We start from the raw sequence: 22,905 nt of genomic DNA on the forward strand, positions 1-22,905 counted from the left end.
AGATGAGGACAGAAAGTCACTTTGGACTATTGAGATGCATCCCAAATGGTTAAATGGGTGGCCTAAGAAGTACTGTGTGTATGGTCCTCCACCCTGGTCGAGGTGAGGACAGGGGAGTGTGGCGCAGAGTGAAGCCTGACCTGGGAGCTCTTCTTGGGGGAGTGGTGGATGACCTGCTCCTGCCTCTGGATGCGTGGAGCTCCGGAGTACCCAGGACCAGACTTAGACACAGGAGCATCTAGAAAACACACACACAGACTTTGAGGTTAGTAACAGTGCAAGGAAACACACACACACACACAAGTTTATACAGAATATTTCCCCACAGGCTTAGGTATATGGTCCTTAGAGCTATATATATATATATAGATAAATAGCCATACGTACAGTGCGTGTGCGTGTCTGTGGTTGTGTGTATAAATAAACAAGTCTTTATAATGTAATTGGCCAGGTGTTACACAACAGCCACACAGAAATAGACAGAGCAGGACAAACCCAGGGGGGACACGGCTATGTGTGGTGGTTTTTATGTGTGTGTGTGTGTGTGTGTGAGTGAGAGGGTGTGAGTGAATGAGTGCAAGAGAGAGAGAGGGACTGCATAGAGATGAGGAAGAAGAGAACAGTAGATTGCAGAGAGGGACTGTATAGAGATGAGGAAGAAGAGAACAGTAGAAAACAGAGAGGGACTGCATAGAGATGAGGAAGAAGAGAACAGTAGAAAACCGAGAGGGACTGCATAGAGATGAGGAAGAAGAGAACAGTAGAAAACAGAGAGGGACTGCATAGAGATGAGGAAGAAGAGAACAGTAGAAAACAGAGAGGGACTGTATAGAGATGAGGAAGAAGAGAACAGTAGAAAACAGAGAGGGACTGCATAGAGATGAGGAAGAAGAGAACAGTAGAAAACAGAGAGGGACTGCATAGAGATGAGGAAGAAGAGAACAGTAGAAAAGTGTCATAACAGAAGTCCATGGTAAACAGAGAATGATTCTAACCATATTTCACCCTTCAGCAGTTGTCTGCTGTGCAGTCTGCCTTCTCTCTAACGAGTGTGTGTCTGTGTGTCTCTCCGTGTGTGTGTGTCTCCGTGTTTGTATGTGTCTCCGTGTCTCCGTGTGTCTCTGTGTCTCCGTGTGTCTCCGTGTCTCTCCGTGTGTGTGTGTCTCCGTGTTTGTATGTGTCTCTGTGTCTGTGTGTGTCTCCGTGTCTGTGTTCATGGTTTCAGTCCTTGCATGGGTGTGACCATGACTGATGTTATTTCAGGATGGAGGAGAAGGGACACATCACCAGAAGAGATTGAGGGGTCAAAAGGTCAGAGAAGAGGATGAGAGAGATTGAGGGGTCAAGAGGTCAGAGAAGAGGATGAGAGAGATTGAGGGGTCAAGAGGTCAGAGAGGGGGATGAGAGAGATTAGGGGTCAAGAGGTCAGAGAAGAGGATGAGAGAGATTGAGGGGTCAAGAGGTCAGAGAAGAGGATGAGAGAGATTGAGGGGTCAAGAGGTCAGAGAAGAGGATGAGAGAGATTGAGGGGTCAAGAGGTCAGAGAAGAAATGAAAGGAGGATGAGACAGATTGAGTGAGGCTTGGCTGAACTGGACTGGCCAGCACTGGGCTGAAATCATACAATTACATATAGATTTACAGGATATCTGTGGCTTATACTGGACTGGGGTGGGTTGGACTGGGTTTAGTTATACTGGACTGGGGTGGGTTGGACTGGGTTTAGTTATACTGGACTGGGGTGGGTTGGACTGGGTTTAGTTATACTGGACTGGGGTGGGTTGGACTGGGTTTAGTTATACTGGACTGGGGTGGGTTGGACTGGGTTTAGTTATACTGGACTGGGGTGGGTTGGACTGGGTTTAGTTATACTGGACTGGGGTGGGTTGGACTGGGTTTAGTTATACTGGACTGGGGTGGGTTGGACTGGGTTTAGTTATACTGGACTGGGGTGGGTTGGACTGGGTTTAGTTATACTGGACTAGGGTGGGTTGGACTGGGTTTAGTTATACTGGACTGGGGTGGGTTGGACTGGGTTTAGTTATACTGGACTGGGGTGGGTTGGACTGGGTTTAGTTATACTGGACTGGGGTGGGTTGGACTGGGTTTAGTTATACTGGACTGGGGTGGGTTGGACTGGGTTTAGTTATACTGGACTGGGGTGGGTTGGACTGGGGTGGGTTGGACTGGGTTTAGTTATACTGGACTGGGGTGGGTTGGACTGGGTTTAGTTATACTGGACTGGGGTGGGCTGGACTGGGTTTAGTTATACTGGACTGGGGTGGGTTGGACTGGGTTTAGTTATACTGGACTGGGGTGGGTTGGACTGGGTTTAGTTATACTGGACTGGGGTGGGTTGGACTGGGTTTAGTTATACTGGACTGGGGTGGGTTGGACTGGGTTTAGTTATACTGGACTGGGGTGGGTTGGACTGGGTTTAGTTATACTGGACTGGGGTGGGTTGGACTGGGTTTAGTTATACTGGACTGGGGTGGGTTGGACTGGGTTTAGTTATACTGGACTGGGGTGGGTTGGACTGGGTTTAGTTATACTGGACTGGGGTGGGTTGGACTGGGTTTAGTTATACTGGACTGGGGTGGGTTGGACTGGGTTTAGTTATACTGGACTGGGGTGGGTTGGACTGGGTTTAGTTATACTGGACTGGGTTGAATGGGCTGAAAATGGGTTGGGTTCAAATGGATTTGGATATATTGGGTGAGAACTGAGTCATCTACAGTTGTAAGAAGCACATGTGTTGAGATTCATATTCCAGACAGAACAGTGGTCAGAAACTGAGTGGAAACCAATGAAAAGCTAAACGGGAGAGAGAGAGACACACAGTGGGTTACACAACTGTACCGACAGGAAAGAGAGGCATTTCTGTTTTTCATTTCCCTACAGAGAGCCTTGAACAAAGAGAAAAGGAGAGAAATGAGAGAAAGAAAGAGAGAAAGAGAGAAAGAAAGAGAGGAAAAGTAAGAAAGGAGGATATAAAGGAATAGAAAGAGGTAAACTATATACACTGTATATACAGCAGTATGTGGACACCCCTTCAAATGAGTGGATTAGCCTACTTCAGCCCCACCCGTTGCTGACAGGTGTATAAAATCAAGCACACAGACGTGCAATCTCCATAGACAAACATTGGCAGTAGAATGGCCGTACTGAAGAGGTCAGTGACTTTCAATATGGCACCGACCATAGGATGCCACCTTTCAAACAAGTCAGTTCGTCAAATATCTACCCTGCTACAGCAGCCCCGGGTCAACTGTAAGTGCTGTTATTGTGGAAGTGGAAACGTCTAGGAGAAACAACGGCTAAGCCGCGAAGTGGTAGGCCACACAAGCTCACAGAACGGGACCTGTCCTCGGTTGCAACACTCACTACCGAGTTCCAAACTGCCTCTGGAAGCAACGTTAGCACAATAACTGTTCGTCGGGAGCTTCATGAAATGGGTTTCCATGGCCAAGCAGCTGCACACAAGCCTAAGATCACCATGTGCAATGCCAAGTGTCGGCTGGAGTGGTGTAAGACCCGCGCCATTGGACTCTGGGGCAGTGGAAATGCGTTCTCTGAAGTGATGAATCTCTCTCATCTTCTTCTCTGACCTCTTGACCCCTCAATCTCTCTCATCCTCTTCTCTGACCTCTTGACCCCTCAATCTCTCTCATCCTCTTCTCTGAAAAACTAATCTGGGTTTAGCGGATGTCTGGAGAATGCTACCTGCCCCATTGCATAGTGCCAACTGTAAAGTTAGGTGGAGGAGGAATAATGGTCTGGGGCTGTTTTTCATGGTTCGGGCTAGGCACCTTAGTTCCAGTGAAGAGAAATCTTACCACTGCAGCATACAATGACATTTGAGACGATTCTGTGCTTCCAACTTTGTGGCAATAGTTTGGGGAAGGTCCTTTCCTGTTTCAGCATGACAATGCCCCCTTGCACAAAGCGAGGTCCTTACAGAAATGGTTTGTCGAGATCAGTGTGGAAGTGTACTGACAGGAAGAAGAGGAGAATGGAGGAAGAGAAGGACTGTCAGTGCTGTCAAAGCCAACAGCCGTTTCATACAGAAAGAGCCATGGGAAAGTACTACTGACAGACTCTCTCTCTCTCTCTCTCTCCCTCCCTCCCTCCCTCCCTCCCGCTTAACTTCAAACGTAATGTACCAGCCCGATAAATACTAAATGCGACAGAGGCAAAGTTTTAACACAGCAGGCTACCAGACTGATGGATTCATGCTCAACAGATGCATTTAACAGAGTAAGGTATGTTTAGGAGTAGGTGTATGTACAGTGGGGAAAAAAAGTATTTAGTCAGCCACCAATTGTGCAAGTTCTCCCACTTAAAAAGATGAGAGAGGCCTGTAATTTTCATCATAGGTGCACGTCAACTATGACAGACAAATTGAGAATTTTTTTATCCAGAAAATCACATTGTAGGATTTTTAATGAATTTATTTGCAAATTATAGTGGAAAATAAGTATTTGGTCACCTACAAACAAGCAAGATTTCTGGCTCTCACAGACCTGTAACTTCTTCTTTAAGAGGCTCCTCTGTCCTCCACTCGTTACCTGTATTAATGGCACCTGTTTGAACTTGTTATCAGTATAAAAGACACCTGTCCACAACCTCAAACAGTCACACTCCAAACTCCACTATGGCCAAGACCAAAGAGCTGTCAAAGAACACCAGAAACAAAATTGTAGACCTGCACCAGGCTGGGAAGACTGAATCTGAAATAGGTAAGCAGCTTGGTTTGAAGAAATCAACTGTGGGAGCAATTATTAGGAAATGGAAGACATACACGACCACTGATAATCTCCCTCGATCTGGGGCTCCACGCAAGATCTCACCCCGTGGGGTCAAAATGATCACAAGAACGGTGAGCAAAAATCCCAGAACCACACGGGGGGACCTAGTGAATGACCCGCAGAGAGCTGGGACCAAAGTAACAAAGCCTACCATCAGTAACACACTACGCCGCCAGGGACTCAAATCCTGCAGTGCCAGACGTGTCCCCCTGCTTAAGCCAGTACATGTCCAGGCCCGTCTGAAGTTTGCTAGAGTGCATTTGGATGATCCAGAAGAGGATTGGGAGAATGTCATATGGTCAGATGAAACCAAAATATTACTTTTTGGTAAAAACTCAACTCGTCGTGTTTGGAGGACAAAGAATGCTGAGTTGCATCCAAAGAACACCATACCTACTGTGAAGCATGGTGGTGGAAACATCATGCTTTGGGATTGTTTTTCTGCAAAGGGACCAGGACGACTGATCTGTGTAAAGGAAAGAATGAATGGGGCCATGTATCGTGAGATTTTGAGTGAAAACCTCCTTCCATCAGCAAGGGCATTGAAGATGAAACGTGGCTGGGTCTTTCAGCATGACAATGATCCCAAACACACCGCCCGGGCAACAAAGGAGTGGCTTCGTAAGAAGCATTTCAAGGTCCTGGAGTGGCATAGCCAGTCTCCAGATCTCAACCCCATAGAAAGTCTTTGGAGGGAGTTGAAAGTCTGTGTTGCCCAGCGACAGCCCCAAAACATCACTGCTCTAGAGGAGATCTGCATGGAGGAATGGGCCAAAATACCAGCAACAGTGTGTGAAAACCTTGTGAAGACTTACAGAAAACGTTTGACCTGTGTCATTGCCAACAAAGGGTATATAACAAAGTATTGAGAAACTTTTGTTATTGACCAAATACTTATTTTCCACCATAATTTGCAAATAAATTCATTAAAAATCCTACAATGTGATTTTCTGGATTTTTTTTTCTCATTTTGTCTGTCATAGTTGACGTGTACCTATGATGAAAATTACAGGCCTCTCTCATCTTTTTAAGTGGGAGAACTTGCACAATTGGTGGCTGACTAAATACTTTTTTCCCCCACTGTATGCATTGAAAGTACTCAACATCTGACATACCACAGTAATATGTTCTACAGTGTATCATCTTTTATTGGAGGTTTCTATTCGACCATTACATCACTATGGTCCAATATCCACATTAGCCTTTAGAGCACAGACCTAATCCACTGCTCCTTCTAAGTAGTATGATAGCATGGACATTATTGCAGCCAAAAATCTGTATATGTGGGAATAGGAATTAAGCTGTCTTTTCTTTCTATAGTAGCAAATCTCTCTCCCATATGGTCAATCTCACCTGTAGAACCTCTGTCGGGCCCGCCCCCTTCCTCCACTCTCGGCCAATTAGGTGTGGACTTGCCACTAGCCCCACCTTCTCCTACCACCTGTCGCTCTGTAGACAAAGGGGAGTGTTGTCTGCGTTCTCCAAACCTAGAACGTGCACGCATGTACACACACACACACACACACACACAGGAAAACAACTAATTTAATAACATTTTACGACATCATGTCGTCCACAGAACATAACGGCAGACATGTCGTTTCCTGTTAACATAACATGTGCTGTCCATAGTAAGATTAGAAAGATAAAGACAATGAATGTAAGGTCAATTGAAAAGCAGAGTTGTGGGCGGAAGTTGCTCCCTCTGCACGGACTAAGTCATGGGCAATGTACCAAATGGCACACTATTCCCTAATTTGTAGGGCACTATATAGGGAAAGTAGGGCAGTATTTAGGGGAAGTAGGGCACTATTTAGGGAAAGTAGGGCACTATATAGGGAAAGTAGGGCGCTATTTAGGGAATAAGGCTGCCATTTGCGACGAATACAATCCATGGACAGAGCCGTGAGGAAGTTGAAGGTCGGCCTCTATGTAACGGACACAAGCTGGTCAACAGGCTGCACCACAGCGTTTTCAAATGGAAAAATCTTAAATAATTGTTATTGGATATAGCGCTTCCTTTCCAAGTTTTTCCTCCCATTTCAACGGCGTTTAACCACTTCCTTAACTTTTACATAAAGGGCTCTGTGTTCCGTCTTGCTACAGGTGACGCACCCACACACTCCATCTCTTACCCCTCAGGCATGGACTTCTGAGTCCTCCAGTGCTGTGAGCCCTGTGAGGTGTCACTGGAGCAGGAGAGGTTGGAGGGGGAAGAGCGGTTGTGAGGAGAACGACCCAGCGCCAGAGAAGAGGATAGGGCATAGTTCTCACTGCCTGGAGACATTCTGGAGAGGTGGAGATAACACAGAATAGACATTAGCCGTCTAACCCAGACCCTAACACAGTGCCAGAGAGCAGGCTAGGGCATAGTTCTCACTGCCTGGAGACATTCTGGAGGGGGTGGGGGGGGGGGGGTTACCAGAGAAGAAGAAATACTACATAAAACAATTAGGAGATACAGAGAGAATACATTAACCCTCTCACCCTTCCCCCTCCCAAATTCAAACTAACTTTATTGACATGAAAGGAGCAATCTAATGTTGTCAAAGCAGCAATCTTTTATTTCCTCTTCCTCCCTCCTCTCCTCTCCCTTACCTCTTGGTCTCCAGTGGTCGTCCATCACTACTAACACTGCGTGGTATAGCAGCGTTCCTCTCTGGGCGTTCAGCAGACAGGGTCTTCCCCCCAGAGCTCCCCAGGCTAACGGCCCGGTTGGGGGTGTGCGGCTGGGGGGAGGCCATCAGGGACTGCTGGGGACTACTGGAGGTTCTCTGCCACTTGTTGTCTTTGCTGCGGAACGGGAACTTGTAGTCAAACGAACCGCTCTCACCACTACCCTTATACTCCACCACTGGCATACGGTAGAGCTCAGAGCAACCTCTGTAGAGAGAGAGGGAGGAGAGAGGGAGAGGAAGAGAGAGGGAGGAAGAGGAAGAGGAAGAGAGGGCGAGGAAGAGAGAGGGGGAGGAAGAGCGAGGGGGAGGTAGAGAGAGGGGAGGAGAGAGAGGGAGAGGAAGAGCGAGAGGGAGGAGAGAGAGGGAGGAGAGAGAGGGAGAGGAAGAGAGGGAGAGGAAGAGAGGGAGAGGAAGAGAGGGGGAGGAAGAGAGGGGGGAGGAAGAGAGAGGGGAGGAAGAGAGAGGGGGAGGATGAGAGAGGGGGAGGAAGAGCGAGGGGGAGGTAGAGAGAGGGGGAGGAAGAGAGGGGGGAGGAAGAGCGAGGGGGAGGTATAGGGGGTAGAGAGGGGGAGGTAGAGAGGGGGGAGGAAGAGAGAAGGGGAGGAAGAGAGAGGGGGGAAGAGAGGGGGAGGAAGAGAGAGGGGGAGGAAGAGAGGGGGAGGGATGAGAGAGGGGGAGGGATGAGAGAGGGGGAGGGATGAGAGGGGGAGGGATGAGAGGGGGAGGAAGAGAGGGGGGAGGAAGAGAGAGGGGGAGGAAGAGAGGGGGAGGAAGAGAGAGGGGAGGGAGAGAGAGGGGGTCAGGTAAGAAGCAGAGGTAAGACTACACACATGGTTGACATGATGATGACCTCACAATCACCAATCTGATCATCACTGACATCACACACACACACCAACAACAAACACACACCCACCCCCTCAGATAAACACATACACACCCCCTCAGACACACACCTGCGTGGGGTAGCGTCTTCGTGCGGGGGTATGATGACCACCCTGACGGTGACCGACGTCCTCAGTAGGTCAATCATCTGCTCGTGGGTCAGAGTCGCCACGGCAACCTTGACAAAATTGTTTATTTTATATGGAATACCATTATATGGTACACAATAATTATCCAATGACACAATGAAATCTACAACTTCAAATGACATACTTTGCAGATTTCGACCAATCGGCTGCCCTGCCTCAGCCCCGCCTGCCAGGCGTACCCGTACGACTCCACCTCTGCCACGATGCCCTCGTAGTTGACGTGGAAGCCCAGCTGGCCCAGCCCGTTACGACGCAGTGTCATCTCAGAGGTCTCACAACCCTTAGTCAGGTACTGGTGGGGAGGGGGGAGATGGGGAGAGAGAGAAAGAGGGGGAGAGAGAGAGGGGAGAGAGAGAGAGAGAGAAAGGGGGGGAGAGAGAGAGAAGGAGAGAGAGGAGGATGGAGAGAGAGAGAAGGAGGATGGAGAGAGAGAGAAGGAGGGGGAAGAGAGTGGGGAGAGAGAGAGAGGGGAGAGAGAGAGGTGGGGGAGAGAGGGGAGAGAGAGAGGTGGGGGAGAGAGAGAGTGGAGAGAGAGAGAGAAGGAGGGGGAAGAGAGTGGGGAGAGAGAAGAGAGGGGAGAGAGAGAGGTGGGGGAGAGAGAGGGGAGAGAGAGGTGGGGGAGAGAGAGGGGAGAGAGAGAGAGAGAAGGAGAGAGAGAGGAGGATGGAGAGAGAGAGAGAAGGAGGGGGAAGAGAGTGGGGGAGAGAGAGAGTGGGGAGAGAGAGAGGATGTGATTCATTTGTTTGCAGTACAACATAGCAAATAACAGCCCTCAGTCAGGAGACAGAAGGATAGACAGAATGAGTGGTAAGTGATCAAGCATGTTAAATTATATGATAACTATTACTGAAGACTTTTAGTATCGGCATGCAAAAAGGTCCTCTGATGTTTCCACATAGACAGACAGACACACAGGTCACTTTGTCATAACAGGGGGTGCAGTATAAGTGGTTAAGTGTGTGTTGTTTTCTTTAGTGGGGGACAGGAAAGAGGGAACTCAAGCTAAAGTGGACCTGAGAGGCCCTGGCACTATAAATACAGCTAGCTAAGGACCCCATGACTGGTAACACACACACACACACACACAATGGAGGAGACAGTGTCTGCATGATAATTTGTCTCTCTATACCACTTAAAACTTCTGTGATGAATAATTTATTCAGTAGATAGACACAGACCTGGCTGCTTTAAAAATACTATTTGGTCTGAGGTAGATAGGGACTGGTCTGAGGTACAGTGCATTCGGAAAGTATTCAGACCCCTTGACTTTTTCCACATTGTTGCGTTACAGCCTTATTCTAAAATTGATTACATTTATTTTTTCCCTCATCAATCTACACACAATACCCCATAATGACAAAGCGAAAACAGGTTTTTAGAAATGTTTGAAGATTTATAAAAAATACAAAACTGAAATAACACATTTACATAAGTATTCAGACCCTTTACTCAGTACTTTGTTGAAGCACCTTTGGCGGAAATTACAGCCTTGAGTCTTCTTGGGTATGGCGCTACAAGCTTGGCACACCTGTATTTGGGGAGTTTCTCCCATTCTTCTCTGCAAATCCTCTCAAGCTCTGTCAGGTTGGATGGGGAGCATCGCTGCACAGCTATTTTCAAGTCTCTCCAGAGATGTTCGATCGGGTTCAAGTCCGGGCTCTGGCTGGGCCATTCAAGGACATTCAGAGACTTGTCCCGAAGCCACTCCTGCGTTGTCTTGGCTGTGTGCTTAGGGTTGTTGTCCTGTTGGAAGGTGAACCTTCGCCCCAGTCTGAGGTCCTGAGCATTCTGGAGAAGGTTTTCATCAAGGATCTCTCTGTACCTTGCTCCGTTCATCTTTCCCTCGATCCTGACTAGTCTCCCAGTCCCTGCAGCTGAATGGTGCCAGGTTTCCTCCAGACATGACGCTTTGCATTCAGGCCAAAGAGTTCAATCTTGGTTTCATCAGGCCAGAGAATCTTGTTTCTCATGGTTTGAGAGTCTTTAGGTGCCTTTTTGGCAAACTCCAAGCGGGCTGTCATGTGCCTTTTACTGAGGAGTGGCTTCCGTCTGGCCACTCTACCATAAAGGCCTGATTGGTGGAGTGCTGCAGAGATGGTTGTCCTTCTGGAAGGTTCTCCCATCTCCACAGAGGTACTCTGGAGCTCTGTCAGAGTGACCATTGCGTTCTTGGTCACCTCCCTGACCAAGGCCCTTCTCCCCCGATTGCTCAGTTTGGCTGGGCGGCCAGCTCTAGGAAGAGTCTTGGTGGTTCCAAACTTCTTCCATTTAAGAATGATGGAGGCCACTGTGTTCTTTGGGACCTTCAATGCTGCAGAAATGTTTTGGTACCCTTCCCCAGATCTGTGCATCGACACAATCCTGTCTTGGAGGTTTTTGCTCTGACATGCACTGTCAACTGTGGTACCTTTAATAGATAGGTGTGTGCCTTTCCAAATCATGTCCAATCAATTGAATTTACGACAGGTGGACTCCAATGAAGTTGTAGAAACATCTCAAGGATGATCAATGGAAACAGGATGCACCGGAGTTGAATTTCGAGTCTCATAGCAAAGGGTCAGAATACTTATGTAAATAAGGTATATTTTTATTTATATATAGATATATATTTCTAGAAACCCGTTTTCGCTTTGTCATTATGGGGTATTGTGTGTAGATTGATAAGGATTTCTTTTTTTAATCCATTTTAGAATAAGGCTGTAATGTAACAAAATGTGGAAAAAGTCAAGGGGTCTGAATACTTTCCGAATGCACTGTAGATAGGGACTTGTCTGAGGTAGATGGGGACAGGGCTGAGGTAGATGGGGACGGGGCTGAGGTAGAAATGGACAGTTTTGAGGTAGATGGGGACTGTTTTGAGGTAGATGGGGACTGTTTTGAGGTAGATGGGGCCTGTTTTGAGGTAGATGGGGACTGTTTTGAGGTAGATGGGGCCTGTTTTGAGGTAGATGGGGCCTGTTTTGAGGTAGATGGGGCCTGTTTTGAGGTAGATGGGGACTGTTTTGAGGTAGATGGGGCCTGTTTTGAGGTAGATGGGGACTGTTTTGAGGTAGATGGGGCCTGTTTTGAGGTAGATGGGGACTGTTTTGAGGTAGATGGGGACTGTTTTGAGGTAGATGGGGACTGTTTTGAGGTAGATGGGGACTGTTTTGAGGTAGATGGGGACTGTTTTGAGGTAGATGGGGCCTGTTTTGAGGTAGATGGGGACTGTTTTGAGGTAGATGGGGCCTGTTTTGGGTTCTTTAATGCTCTCTGCAGTGTGTGTGTGTTAGACCTCTTGCAGGAAGATGAGTGTGAGTTTGTGAAGTGAAGTACCAGTATATTATTCCTCTGTCTCCTTTCGCCCGCTCCCTCACACAAAGGTGGCAGCACTGACTGAAGATCAACACATTCCTCAGAGAGTGAAAGTAGATACACTCTATTGAAAATTGGGTCTGAAAGTGATGTGAAGGTGCTTTTGTGACTGACTGCATTTCCCTCTTCTTGAATGGATCTACTAACACACAACAGACACACACTCATTGCGGCGTGTGTGTGTGTGTGTGTGTGTGTGTGTTTGTGTTTGTGTGCGTGTGCGTGTGCGTGTGGGTATGTGTGTTTATGTCACACCATTGACTGAGCTGGAGGAAATGGAGGAGGTCTTTTAGAACAGCGGATGATGGTGATTACATAAGGAAATGATTTTACCTCGCTTGTTGCTATGGTAACAGATAAGAACCATCACCCAAGCAATTATGAGTTAGGCTTTGTCCCAAATGGCATCCTATTCCCTATATAGGTCACTACTTAGGGAAAAGGGTACAATTTGGGATGCAGCCCTAGTCTGCCAGAGATTCTTATGAACCTTCACTAGATAAGTACAGTCATCTAAGATGTCAACATCAACAGTATGCAGACTAGACAACAACTTCTGGCTATAAGATGTCATCACCAGTATGCAGACTAGACAACAACTTATGGCTATAAGATGTCATCACCATCATCAGTATGCAGACTAGACACAACAACTTCTGGCTATAAGATGTCATCACCAGTATGCACACTAGACACAACAACTTCTGGCTATAAGATGTCATCACCATCATCAGTATGCAGACTAGACAACAACTTCTGGCTATAAGATGTCATCACCATCATCAGTATGCAGACTAGACAACAACTTCTGGCTATAAGATGTCATCACCAGTATGCAGACTAGACACAACAACTTCCGCCTATAAAATGTCATCACCATCATCAGTATGCAGACTAGACACACCAACTTCTGGCTATAAGATGTCATCACCATCATCAGTATGCAGACTAGACAACAACTTCTGGCTATACGATGTCATCATCAGTATGCAGACTAGACACACCAACTTCTGGCTATAAGATATCATCACCATCATCAGTATGCAGACTAGACACAACAACTTCTGGCTATAAGATGTCATCACCATCATCAGTATGCAGACTAGACACAACAACTTCTGGCTATAAGATGTCATCACCATCATCAGTATGCAGACTAGACAACTTCTGGCAATAAGATGTCATCACCATCATCAGTATGCAGACTAGACACAACTTCTGGCAGAAACAATAAGACATGACACTGGAACTGAATGTACCGTGTGTGTCTGTGTGTGTATGTCTGTGTGTGTGTGTCTGTGTGTGTGTGTCTGTGTGTGTGTGTGTGTCTGTCTGTGTGTGTCTGTGTGTGTGTGTCTGTGTGTGTGTGTCTGTGTGTGTCTGTGTGTGTCTGTCTGTGTCTGTGTGTGTGTGTGTGTCTGTCTGTGTGTGTCTGTGTCTGTGTGTGTGTGTCTGTGTGTGTGTGTGTGTCTGTGTCTGTGTGTGTCTGTGTGTGTGTGTCTGTTCTCCTCTCCTCACCTCCAGTCGTTTCACCACCTCTCTGAAGTCTTCTGTGTTGTTACTAACAGACCTCAGCGACACGCTCTCCCCTCTCTCATAGAAGATCCTCATGGAGGCGGGACTCCCCAGCGTCCAGCCAATCACGTCATTTGTAGCACAGTTAAACACCACGGCCTTGGCCTCCTGATCCAATAGGATGAGAAAGTCATTGGAGATAGCCAATAGTGCTTCGAGCTCGCCTCCCGCGCCATGATCCTCGGCGTGGACCGCCCACGTGACGGCGCCGAGGCTCCGAAGTTCCGCCCCGGCGTACGGACGACTCTTCTCCTTCCTCTTGTGAGCCAATGAGATGAAGGGGAATTTCCCGGACGGGTCGATGGGGGTCGATGTGGTGTGGCGCTCCGCCAGTTCTCTGAGGTACTCCTGACGTGTCCGCGTCGCCATGGCGCGGAACTTGTGAGATTTGTGGGCGGCGTTTTCTGCGTTGATGACCTTGGCCAAAAGGAAGTCCCGGAACGCCGAGGACTTGGGGAAGGAAACGCCCTCTGGGATGGGAGGGCCGAAGGACGGGACGTCGCGGGAACGAGTGACCGCCACACTACGGAGGTGAAAAGAGAGAGGGAGAGAGAGACAGAGACAAAAAGAGAGAGGGAGACAGAAAGAGAGAGAGAGAGAGAGAGAGAGAGAGAGAGAGAGAGAGAGAGAGAGAGAGAGAGAGAGAGAGAGAGAGAGAGAGAGAGAGAGAGAGAGAGAGAGAGAGAGAGAGAGAGAGAGAGAGAGAGAGAGAGAGAGAGAGAGAGAGAGAGAGAGAGAGAGAGAGAGAGAGAGAGAGAGAGAGAGAGAGAGAGAGGAGAGAGAGCGGGAGAGGGAGAGGGAGAGGGAGAGAGAGGGAGAGAGGGATAGAGGACTATTACAGAATGAAAATAAGATGGGTCAATACCCACACACTACTAGCACAATTATGTCAAACAACAACAATGTAATCATGTTAATCACACTGCCAAGGCAGCAGCTACTCTTCCTGGGGTCCAGCAACATTAAGGCAGCTATACAATTATAAAAACATTACAATACATTCATAACAGATTTCAGTGTGTGCCCTCAAGCCCCTACTCCACTACCACATATCTACAACGCAAAATCAATCTGTATGTGTGTGTATAGTGCGTACAGTGCTCTGCAAAAGTATTCATACCCCTTGGCGTTTTTCCTATTTTGTTGCATTACAACCTGTGGATTTCATGGACATGCACAAAATAGTCAAAATTGGTGAAGTGAAATGAAAAAAAAAAACTTGTTTCAAAAAATTTGACAAAATAAATAACGAAAAAGTGGTGCGTGCATATGTATTCACCCCCTTTGCTATGAAGCCCCTAAATAAGATCTGGTGCAACCAATTACCTTCAGAAGTCACATAATTAGTTAAATAAAGTCCACCTGTGTGCAATCTAAGTGTCACATGATCTCTCACACACACACATAAACATATATATACATATATATATATATATATATATATATATACACACACACACACACACACACACCTGTTCTGAAAGGCCCCAGAGTCTGCTACACCACTATGCAAGGGGCACCACCAAGCAAGCGGCACCATGAATACCAAGGAGCTCTCCAAACAGGTCAGGGACAAAGTTGTGGAGAAGTACAGATCAGGGTTGGGTTATAAAAAAAACTTTGAACATCCCACAGAGCATCATTAAACCCATTATTAAAAAATTGAAAGAATATGGCACCACAACAAACCTGCCAAGAGAGGGCCGCCCACCAAAACTCACGGACCTGGCAAGGAAGGCATTAATCAGAGAGGCAACAAAGAGACAAAAGATAACCCTGAAGGAGCTGCAAAGCTCCACAGCGGAGATTGGAGTATCTGTCTATAGGACCACTTTAAGACGTACACTCCACAGAGCTGGGCTTTACGGAAGAGTGGCCAGAAAAAGCCATTGCTTAAAGAAAGAAATAAGCAAACACGTTTGGTGTTCGCCAAAAGGCATGTGGGAGACTCCCCAAACATATGGAAGAAGGTACTCTGGTCAGATGAGACTAAAATTGAGCTTTTTGGCCATCAGGGAAAACGCTATGTCTGGCGCAAACCCAACACTTCTCATCACCCCGAGAACACCATGTTTTCCATCGGCAGGGACTGGGAAACTGGTCAGAATTGAAGGAATGATGGATGACGCTAAATACAGGGAAATTCTTGAGGGAAACCTGTTTCAGTCTTCCAGAGATTTGAGACTGGGACGGAGGTTCACCTTCCAGCAGGACAATGACCCTAAGCATACTGCTAAAGCAACACTTGAGTGGTTTAAGGGGAAACATTGAAATGTCTTGGCCTAGTCAAAGTCCAGACATCAATCCAATTGAGAATCTGTGGTATGACTTAAAGATTGCTGTACACCAGCGGAACCCATCCAACTTGAAGGAGCTGGAGCAGTTTTGCCTTGAAGAATGGGCAAAAATCCCAGTGGCTAGATGTGCCAAGCTTATAGAGAAACACCCCAAGAGACTTGCAGCTGTAATTGCTGCAAAAGGTGGCTCTACAAAGTATTGACTTTGGGGGGGTAAATAGTTATGCACGCTCAAGTTCTGTTTTTTTGTCTTATTTCTTGTTTGTTTCAGATTTGTATTTATTTTGCATCTTCAAAGTGGTAGGCATGTTGTGTAAATCAAATGATACAAACCCCCCCAAAAATCAAATTTAATTCCAGGTTGTCAGGCAACAAAATAGGAAAAATGCCAAGGGGGGTGAATACTTTCGCAAGCCACTGTATGTTATCTTGTGCGTGTATGCATGTGTCTGTGCCTATGTTTGTGTTGCTTCACAGTCCCTGCTGTTCCATAAGGTGTATTTTTATCTGTTTCTTAAATCTGACTCTACTGCTTGCATCAGTTACCTGATGTGGAATAGAGATCCATGTAGTCATGGGTCTATGTAGTACTGTGCGCTTCCCATAGTCTGTTCTGGACTTGGGGACTGTGAAGAGACCTCTGGTGGCATGTCTTGTGGGGTATGCATGGGTGTCTGAGCTGTGTGCTAGTCATTTAAACAGACAGCTCGGTGCTTTCAACATGGCAATACCTCTCACAAAAACAAGTAGTGATGAAGTCAATCGCTTCTCTACTTTGAGCCAGGAGAGATTGACATGCATAATATTAATGTTTGCTCTCTGTGTACATCCAAGGGCCAGCCGTGCTGCCCTGTTCTGAGCAAATTGCAATTTTCCTAAGTCCCTCTTTGTGGCACCTGACCACATGACTGAACAGTAGTCCAGGTGCGACAAAATTAGAGCCTGTAGGACCTGCCTTGTTGATAGTGCTGTTAAGAAGGTAGAGCAGCGCTTTATTATGGACAGACTTCTCCCCATCTTAGCTACTGTTGTATCAATATGTTTGACCATGACAGTTACAATCCAGGGTTACTCCAAGCAGTCTAGTCACCTGAACTTGCTCAATTTCCACATTATTTATTGCAAGATTTAGTTGAGGTTTAGGGTTTAGTGAATGACTTCCCAAATACAATGCATTTAGTTTTTGAAATATTTAGGACTAGCTTATTCCTTGCCACTCATTCTTAAACTAACTGCAGCTCTTTGTTAAGTGTTGCAGTCATGTCAGTCACTGTAGTAGCTGACGTGAATAGTGTTAAGTCATCCACATACATAGACACACTTGCTTTACTCAAAGCCATTGGCATGTCGTTAGTAAATATTTAAAAAAGTAAGGGGCCTAGACAGCTGCCCTGGGGAATTCCTGATTCTACCTGGATTATGTTGGAGAGGCTTCCATTAAAGAACACCCTCTGTGTTCTGTTAGACAGGTAACTCTTTATCCACAATATAGCAGGGGTGTAAAGCCATAACACATACGTTTTTCCAGCCGCAGACTATGATCGATAATGTCAAAAGCCGCACTGAAGTAAAAAAAAAACAGCCCCCACAATCTTTTTATCATCAATTTCTCTCAGCCAATCATCAGTCATTTGTGTAAGTGCTGTGCTTGTTGAATGTCCTTCCCTGTAAGCGTGCTGAAAGTCTGTTGTCAATTAGTTTACTGTAAAATAGCATTGTATCTGGTCAAACACCATTTTTTCCCAAAACTTTACTACGGGTTGGTAACAGGCTGATTGGTCGGCTATTTGAGCCAGTAAAGGGGGCTTTACTATTCTTAGGTAGCGGAATGACTTTTGCTTCCCTCAAGGCCTGAGGGCTCACACTTTCTAGTAGGCTTACATTGAAGATATGGCAAATAGGAGTGGCAATATCGTCCGCTATTATCCTCAGTAATTTTCCATAGAAGTTGTCAGACCCCGACGGCTTGTCATTGTTGATAGACAACAACAATTTTTTCACCTATTCCACACTCACTTTACGGAATTCAAAATTAGAATTCTTGTCTTTCATAATTTGGTCAGATATACTTGTATGTGTAGTGGTCAGCGTTTGTTGCTCGCATGTCATGCCTAAATTTGCTAATCTTGCCAATGAAAAAATCATTCAAGTAGTTGGCAATATCAGTCGGTTTTGTGACGAATGAGCCATCTGATTCAATTAATGATGGAGCTGAGTTTGCCTTTTTTCCCAAAATTTCATTTAAGGTGCTCCAAAGCTTTTTACTATCATTCTTTATGTAATTTGTTTCATAGTGTAGTTTCTTATTTTTATTCAGTTTAGTCACATGATTTCTCAATTTGCAATACGTTTGCCAATCGGTTGTGCAGCCAGACTTACTTGCCATTACTTGCCAATAGGTGCATGCTTATTAGTAACTGGGATAAGCAATTTCATAAATGTGTCTAAAGTGCAACATCTGTTTGCTCCTCATTACACACCACGGACCAAAAAATATTATTTACATCAACAACATAGGAATCACTACAAAACGTATTGTATGACCTATTATACACTATATTAGGTCCAGCCTTTGGAACTTTGGTTTTCCTAGATATGGCTACTATATTGTGATCACTACATCCGATGGATCTGGATACTGCTTTCAAGCACATTTCTACAGCATTAGTAAAGATGTGATCAATACATGTTGATGATTTCATTCCTGTGCTGTTTGTAACTACCCTGGTAGGTTGACTGATAACCTGAACCAGGTCACAGGCACTGGTTTCAGTTTGAAGCTTTTTCTTGAGTGGACAGCTTGATGAAAGCCAGTCAATATTTAAATCACCCAGAAAATATACCTCTCTGTTGATATCACATACATTATCAAGCATTTCACACGTTATCCAGATACTGACTGTTACCACTTGGTGGTCTATAGCAGCTTCCCACAATAATGGGGTTTAGGTGAGGCAGATGAACCTGTTGCCATATTACTTCAACAGTATTTAACATGAGATCCTCTCTAATCTTTACAGGAATGTGGTTCTGAATATAAACAGCAACACCTCCACCACTGGCATTTCTGTCTATTCTGTAAATGTTATAACCTTGTATTGCTACCACTGTATCAAAAGGTATTGTCTAAGTGCATTTCAGAAATAGTCAGAATATGAATGTTAACTGTTACTAGCAAGTTATTAATTTCATGAACCTTGTTTCTTAAGCTACATATGTTAACATGGGCTATTTTCAGCACTTTTCTGGGATGCTTGCTTGTTTTCATTGCTTTACTGGGAAGCTTAGCAGAAGTAGATATTTTCATGTTATTTATGTTAGTGCAGGGTGAGCTGCACACAGTGAACTTACTACTTGGGCACACCACCTCAGTGCTAACAGCATAAATCTGGTTCATAGGAACATGATTACTGCGTACAATAGCTGTAGGATCAGCAGAGGCATTCAGGACAGTTAGAGGGACATAAATTAGGTTACTAACATTGTGTTTACCAATGCCCCCGGTATAATGTACATTTGCTAAAGCATTATGATGACTCAGCGACACAATGGTAGGGATTAACTGTGCTGGGCTTGGATTGATAAGTCATTGTCTCAATGCAGCCTTATAATGCTGTGAAAGGATCCAGGAACCCAAATGATTTGGGTGGATCCCATCCTCCTTATAAAATGTGTTTTGTTTTCCGAAAGGTATCGAAATTGTCAACAAACGTTACACCCATTGAGCTGCAATAATCACGTAGCCAGTTGTGAAGAGAATCCTGCTAAAGCGTTCAATGCCACGATTCAGAGAGGGCACAGGGCTAGATATGATAGGTATTTTATTAGTGTCTAGCACAGAGTCAATCAGCTCTTCGAAATCCAGTTTCAACTGTTCAGAGCTGCCCTTCATAATGTCATTAAAACCCACATGGACTACGATAGAATCGATGTCCATGTCCTGGCGTAGTACATTTGGGAGCAGCTTAGTAATTTCATTTACACGAGCTCCGGGATAGGACATTGTTCTTGCACCAGTAACACTCACATTTTATACCATGGAGCTGCCCAAAAACACGGCTGGCCAGAAGGACGAGGAAATCCGCCCACTCCCACGCTTCACAGGATGGTGCAGGCCAGGGCGGCGAAACTATTTGTTGTTTGTATCCGCTCTGGGCCTCTCGTTGAGAGTGTAGACTGCTTTTGTGGGAGGCCACTGTGCTCGGCTTCCACGGCTCGTGACATGCGACCATCGTTGATTGCCATGCTCCTCTCGCTGTGCTCCTTCGACTCCACTATCGGATGGGAGAGGAGAGGCAGGATGTCTCCCCTGGCAACACCGGCCAAATGACAAGGCGGAGATGCATCCAACATGCGCGAACGCCGTCCAGCCACCGGTGTAGAAAAGGTAAAACATTCCACTCTGCGTTTCTTACGTAGGCTGGCGACCTGCGTGATCAAGGAAGCCACCTCAAGCCTATAATCCTAGGCAAGCAAACAATTGCCGCATTGGAACTCAGTTTGGAATCCAGTTTGTCCCGAAAAACAAAGCGTAGTAGATGCAGCTTCTACAGCGCTGGAGCCGTTAATTTACTTCTCAAGACAGAAAGGGCTTGGAAAACTAATCTGGGACTAACTTCGTTAGCCATCAGCAGCTTAGCTAGGTGAGTGGCTCTTTCAAGCAGATTTTAACCTGTCAGTTAAGCGAGATTCCGGGACAAGAAATAGCGGTCCTAGCTGTTAAAAGCTAACCGCGTCGCGGAATCCATGCAAAAACAAGTTCGGTATTTATGTTTAACAGAGATTGATTATGTTTTAGTTAAAATAACAAACAGAGTGTTTCCAGCATAGAGAGTTCAGCTGCGCACTCTGGGTTGCATGTGCCCTACCTACAGCTCCAAACCTCCTCAGTATTGGAGGACATTTTGCCATGCATTGTGGGTGCTTTACAGTCACGTACAAACTGGATGAGATTCAAGACCCAAGAGCCTGATATGCTATTTGATGAATTAAATCAGTGTATCTATACCATAACTCATGATCAAGCCAATTATGCATGATGCTTATGATATTGTTATAATAGAGAATATGATTTGAGTCTTCTGGGGGTAAAGCCAAAGAATTTGCTAATTCCTGACCGTGTGGCTGATAATTGACACTAATACGAAATATGGAGGATGAAAGAAGAGTGAGTTCTAATACAGAGAGCTCTTAAGGCAATAGCTTGTCTTGCATAGCAAGTCTTCCGGAGACACTTGAAACCCTACCTCTTTAAGGAATACCTGGAATAGTCTAACAGTAATCCTTCTACACCCCCCCTCCCCCAGTGGTGGTTGTCCCACTGGCTATCCTAAGTTGAATGCACCAATTTGTAAGTCGCTCTGGATAAGAGCATCTGCTAAATGACTTAAATGTTAAATGTTGCATCTGTATTCTAGCTTGTTCCATAGGGATGGTCCTGGGAGCCTTGGAAACAGTCCCTAGTAGTCAACACACAGCAGCACTGCTCCCCCTCTTTCCTTTAGCCCACTGTCTGTCTGCTGGCTGGCTGGCTGGCTGACTGGCTGGCTAGCTGGCTGGCTGCTGTCCTGGCTGTCTGGCTGTCTGGCTGGCTGCTGTCCTGGCTGTCTGTCTGGCTGTCTGGCTGGCTGGCTGACTGGCTGGCTGCTGTCCTGGCTGTCTGGCTGGCTGGCTGCTGTCCTGGTTGTCTGGTATTTCTGAATGAATGGCATTCTGAGGTCTCAGTGAGCTAGGCTGGCTGGCTGGCTGCTGTCCTGACTGGCTGGAATGTCTGAATGAATGGCATTCTGAGGTCTCAGTGAGCTAAGCTGGCTGGCTGCTGTCCTGCCTGTCTGGTATGTCTGGAAATCAGCTAGCCAGCCAGGGAAAACAGGGTGAGAGGAGGAAGAGGAGAGGGGCAGGAAGGGATATGCCTCAGACATGCTGTCCTAAGTAAGATGTAGCTATTCATACCAAATGGCAAATAACCTTGAAAACTGAGAGGAACTCAGAGAAAGAGAGAGGGGAGAATGTAGGAGTGGAGGAGGGGAGTGGAATGGAGAGGTAGGAGGAAGGCTAAGAGAGGAGAGGTTACAAGAGGGCAAGAGGAGAAGAGGAGATAGGGAGGATACAAGGAGGAGGAGAGGAGAGGACAGGGTGGATACAAGGAGGAGGAGAGGACAGGGAGCAGGAGAGGACAGAGAGGAGGAGGGGACGGAGGAGGAGAGGAGAGGACAGGGAGGATACAAGGAGGAGGAGAGGAGAGGACAGGGAGGATACAAGGAGGAGGAGAGGAGAGGACAGGGAGTATACAAGGAGGAGGAGAGGAGGGGACAGGGAGGATACAAGGAGGAGGAGAGGACAGGGAGCAGGAGAGGACAGAGAGGAGGAGGGGACGGAGGAGGAGAGGAGGGGACAGGGAGGATACAAGGAGGAGAGGAGAGGCCAGCATGGACACAAGGAGGAGGAGAGGACAGGGAGGAGGAGAAAAGGAGGAGGGGACAGGGAGGATACAAGGAGGAGGAGAGAAAGGATACAATGAGGAGGGGGGGGGGCAGGGACGATACAAGTAAGAGCAGAAGACAAGGAGGAGAGGAGGAGGAAAGGGAGGAGGAGAGGAAAGGGTTTGATACAAGGAGGAGGAGAGGAGAGGAAAGGGAGGATACAAGGAGTAGGAGAGGAGGGGACAGGATACAATGAGGAGGAGGAGGAGGAGGAGAGGACAGGGAGTATACAAGGAGTAGGAGAGGACAGGGAGGATAAAAGGAGGAGGAGGAGAGGACAGGGGAGGATACAAGGAGGAGGAGAGGAGGAGGAAAGCAGAGGACAGGGAGGAAACAAGGAATAGGAGAGGAGAGGAGTGGGAGGATACAAGGAAGAGGAGGAGAGGAGAGGACAGGGAGTATACAAGGAGGAGGAGAGGAAGGATACAAGGAGGAGGAGAGGAGAGGAAAGGATACAATGAGGAGGAGGAGGAGGAGGAGAGGACAGGGAGTATACAAGGAGTAGGAGAAGACAGGGAGGATTCAAGGAGGAGAGGAGAGGAGAGGAAAGGGTGGATACAAGGAGGAGGAGAGGAGGGGACAGGATACAAGGAGGAGGAGAGGAGATCTATGATGAGGCCAAGATTATTTGTAAGGTTCTATTCCTCCTCCCCCCCCCCCCTCCCTCCCTTGTTCTCA

At 46.6% G+C, this 22,905-nt stretch overlaps 1 protein-coding gene across 1 annotated transcript in view; it reads right to left on the reverse strand.

Moving 5' to 3' along the window:
- Positions 1-22,905, reverse strand: part of sipa1l1 (signal-induced proliferation-associated 1 like 1) — an 83,370-nt gene that overhangs the window by 12,497 nt on the left and 47,968 nt on the right. Inside the window, exons 11-17 of the mRNA XM_084148624.1 lie at positions 13,392-13,971; positions 8,644-8,811; positions 8,442-8,548; positions 7,406-7,690; positions 6,943-7,095; positions 6,161-6,294; positions 141-238 (exon numbers count right to left, since the gene is read on the reverse strand). Of these exons, the coding sequence (XP_084004750.1) occupies positions 141-238; positions 6,161-6,294; positions 6,943-7,095; positions 7,406-7,690; positions 8,442-8,548; positions 8,644-8,811; positions 13,392-13,971 (1,525 nt within the window). The remainder of the gene's footprint in view (positions 1-140; positions 239-6,160; positions 6,295-6,942; positions 7,096-7,405; positions 7,691-8,441; positions 8,549-8,643; positions 8,812-13,391; positions 13,972-22,905) is intronic.

Source organism: Coregonus lavaretus (genome assembly GCF_964263955.1).
Source record: "Coregonus lavaretus genome assembly, chromosome: 31".
Taxonomy (NCBI): domain Eukaryota; kingdom Metazoa; phylum Chordata; class Actinopteri; order Salmoniformes; family Salmonidae; genus Coregonus; species Coregonus lavaretus.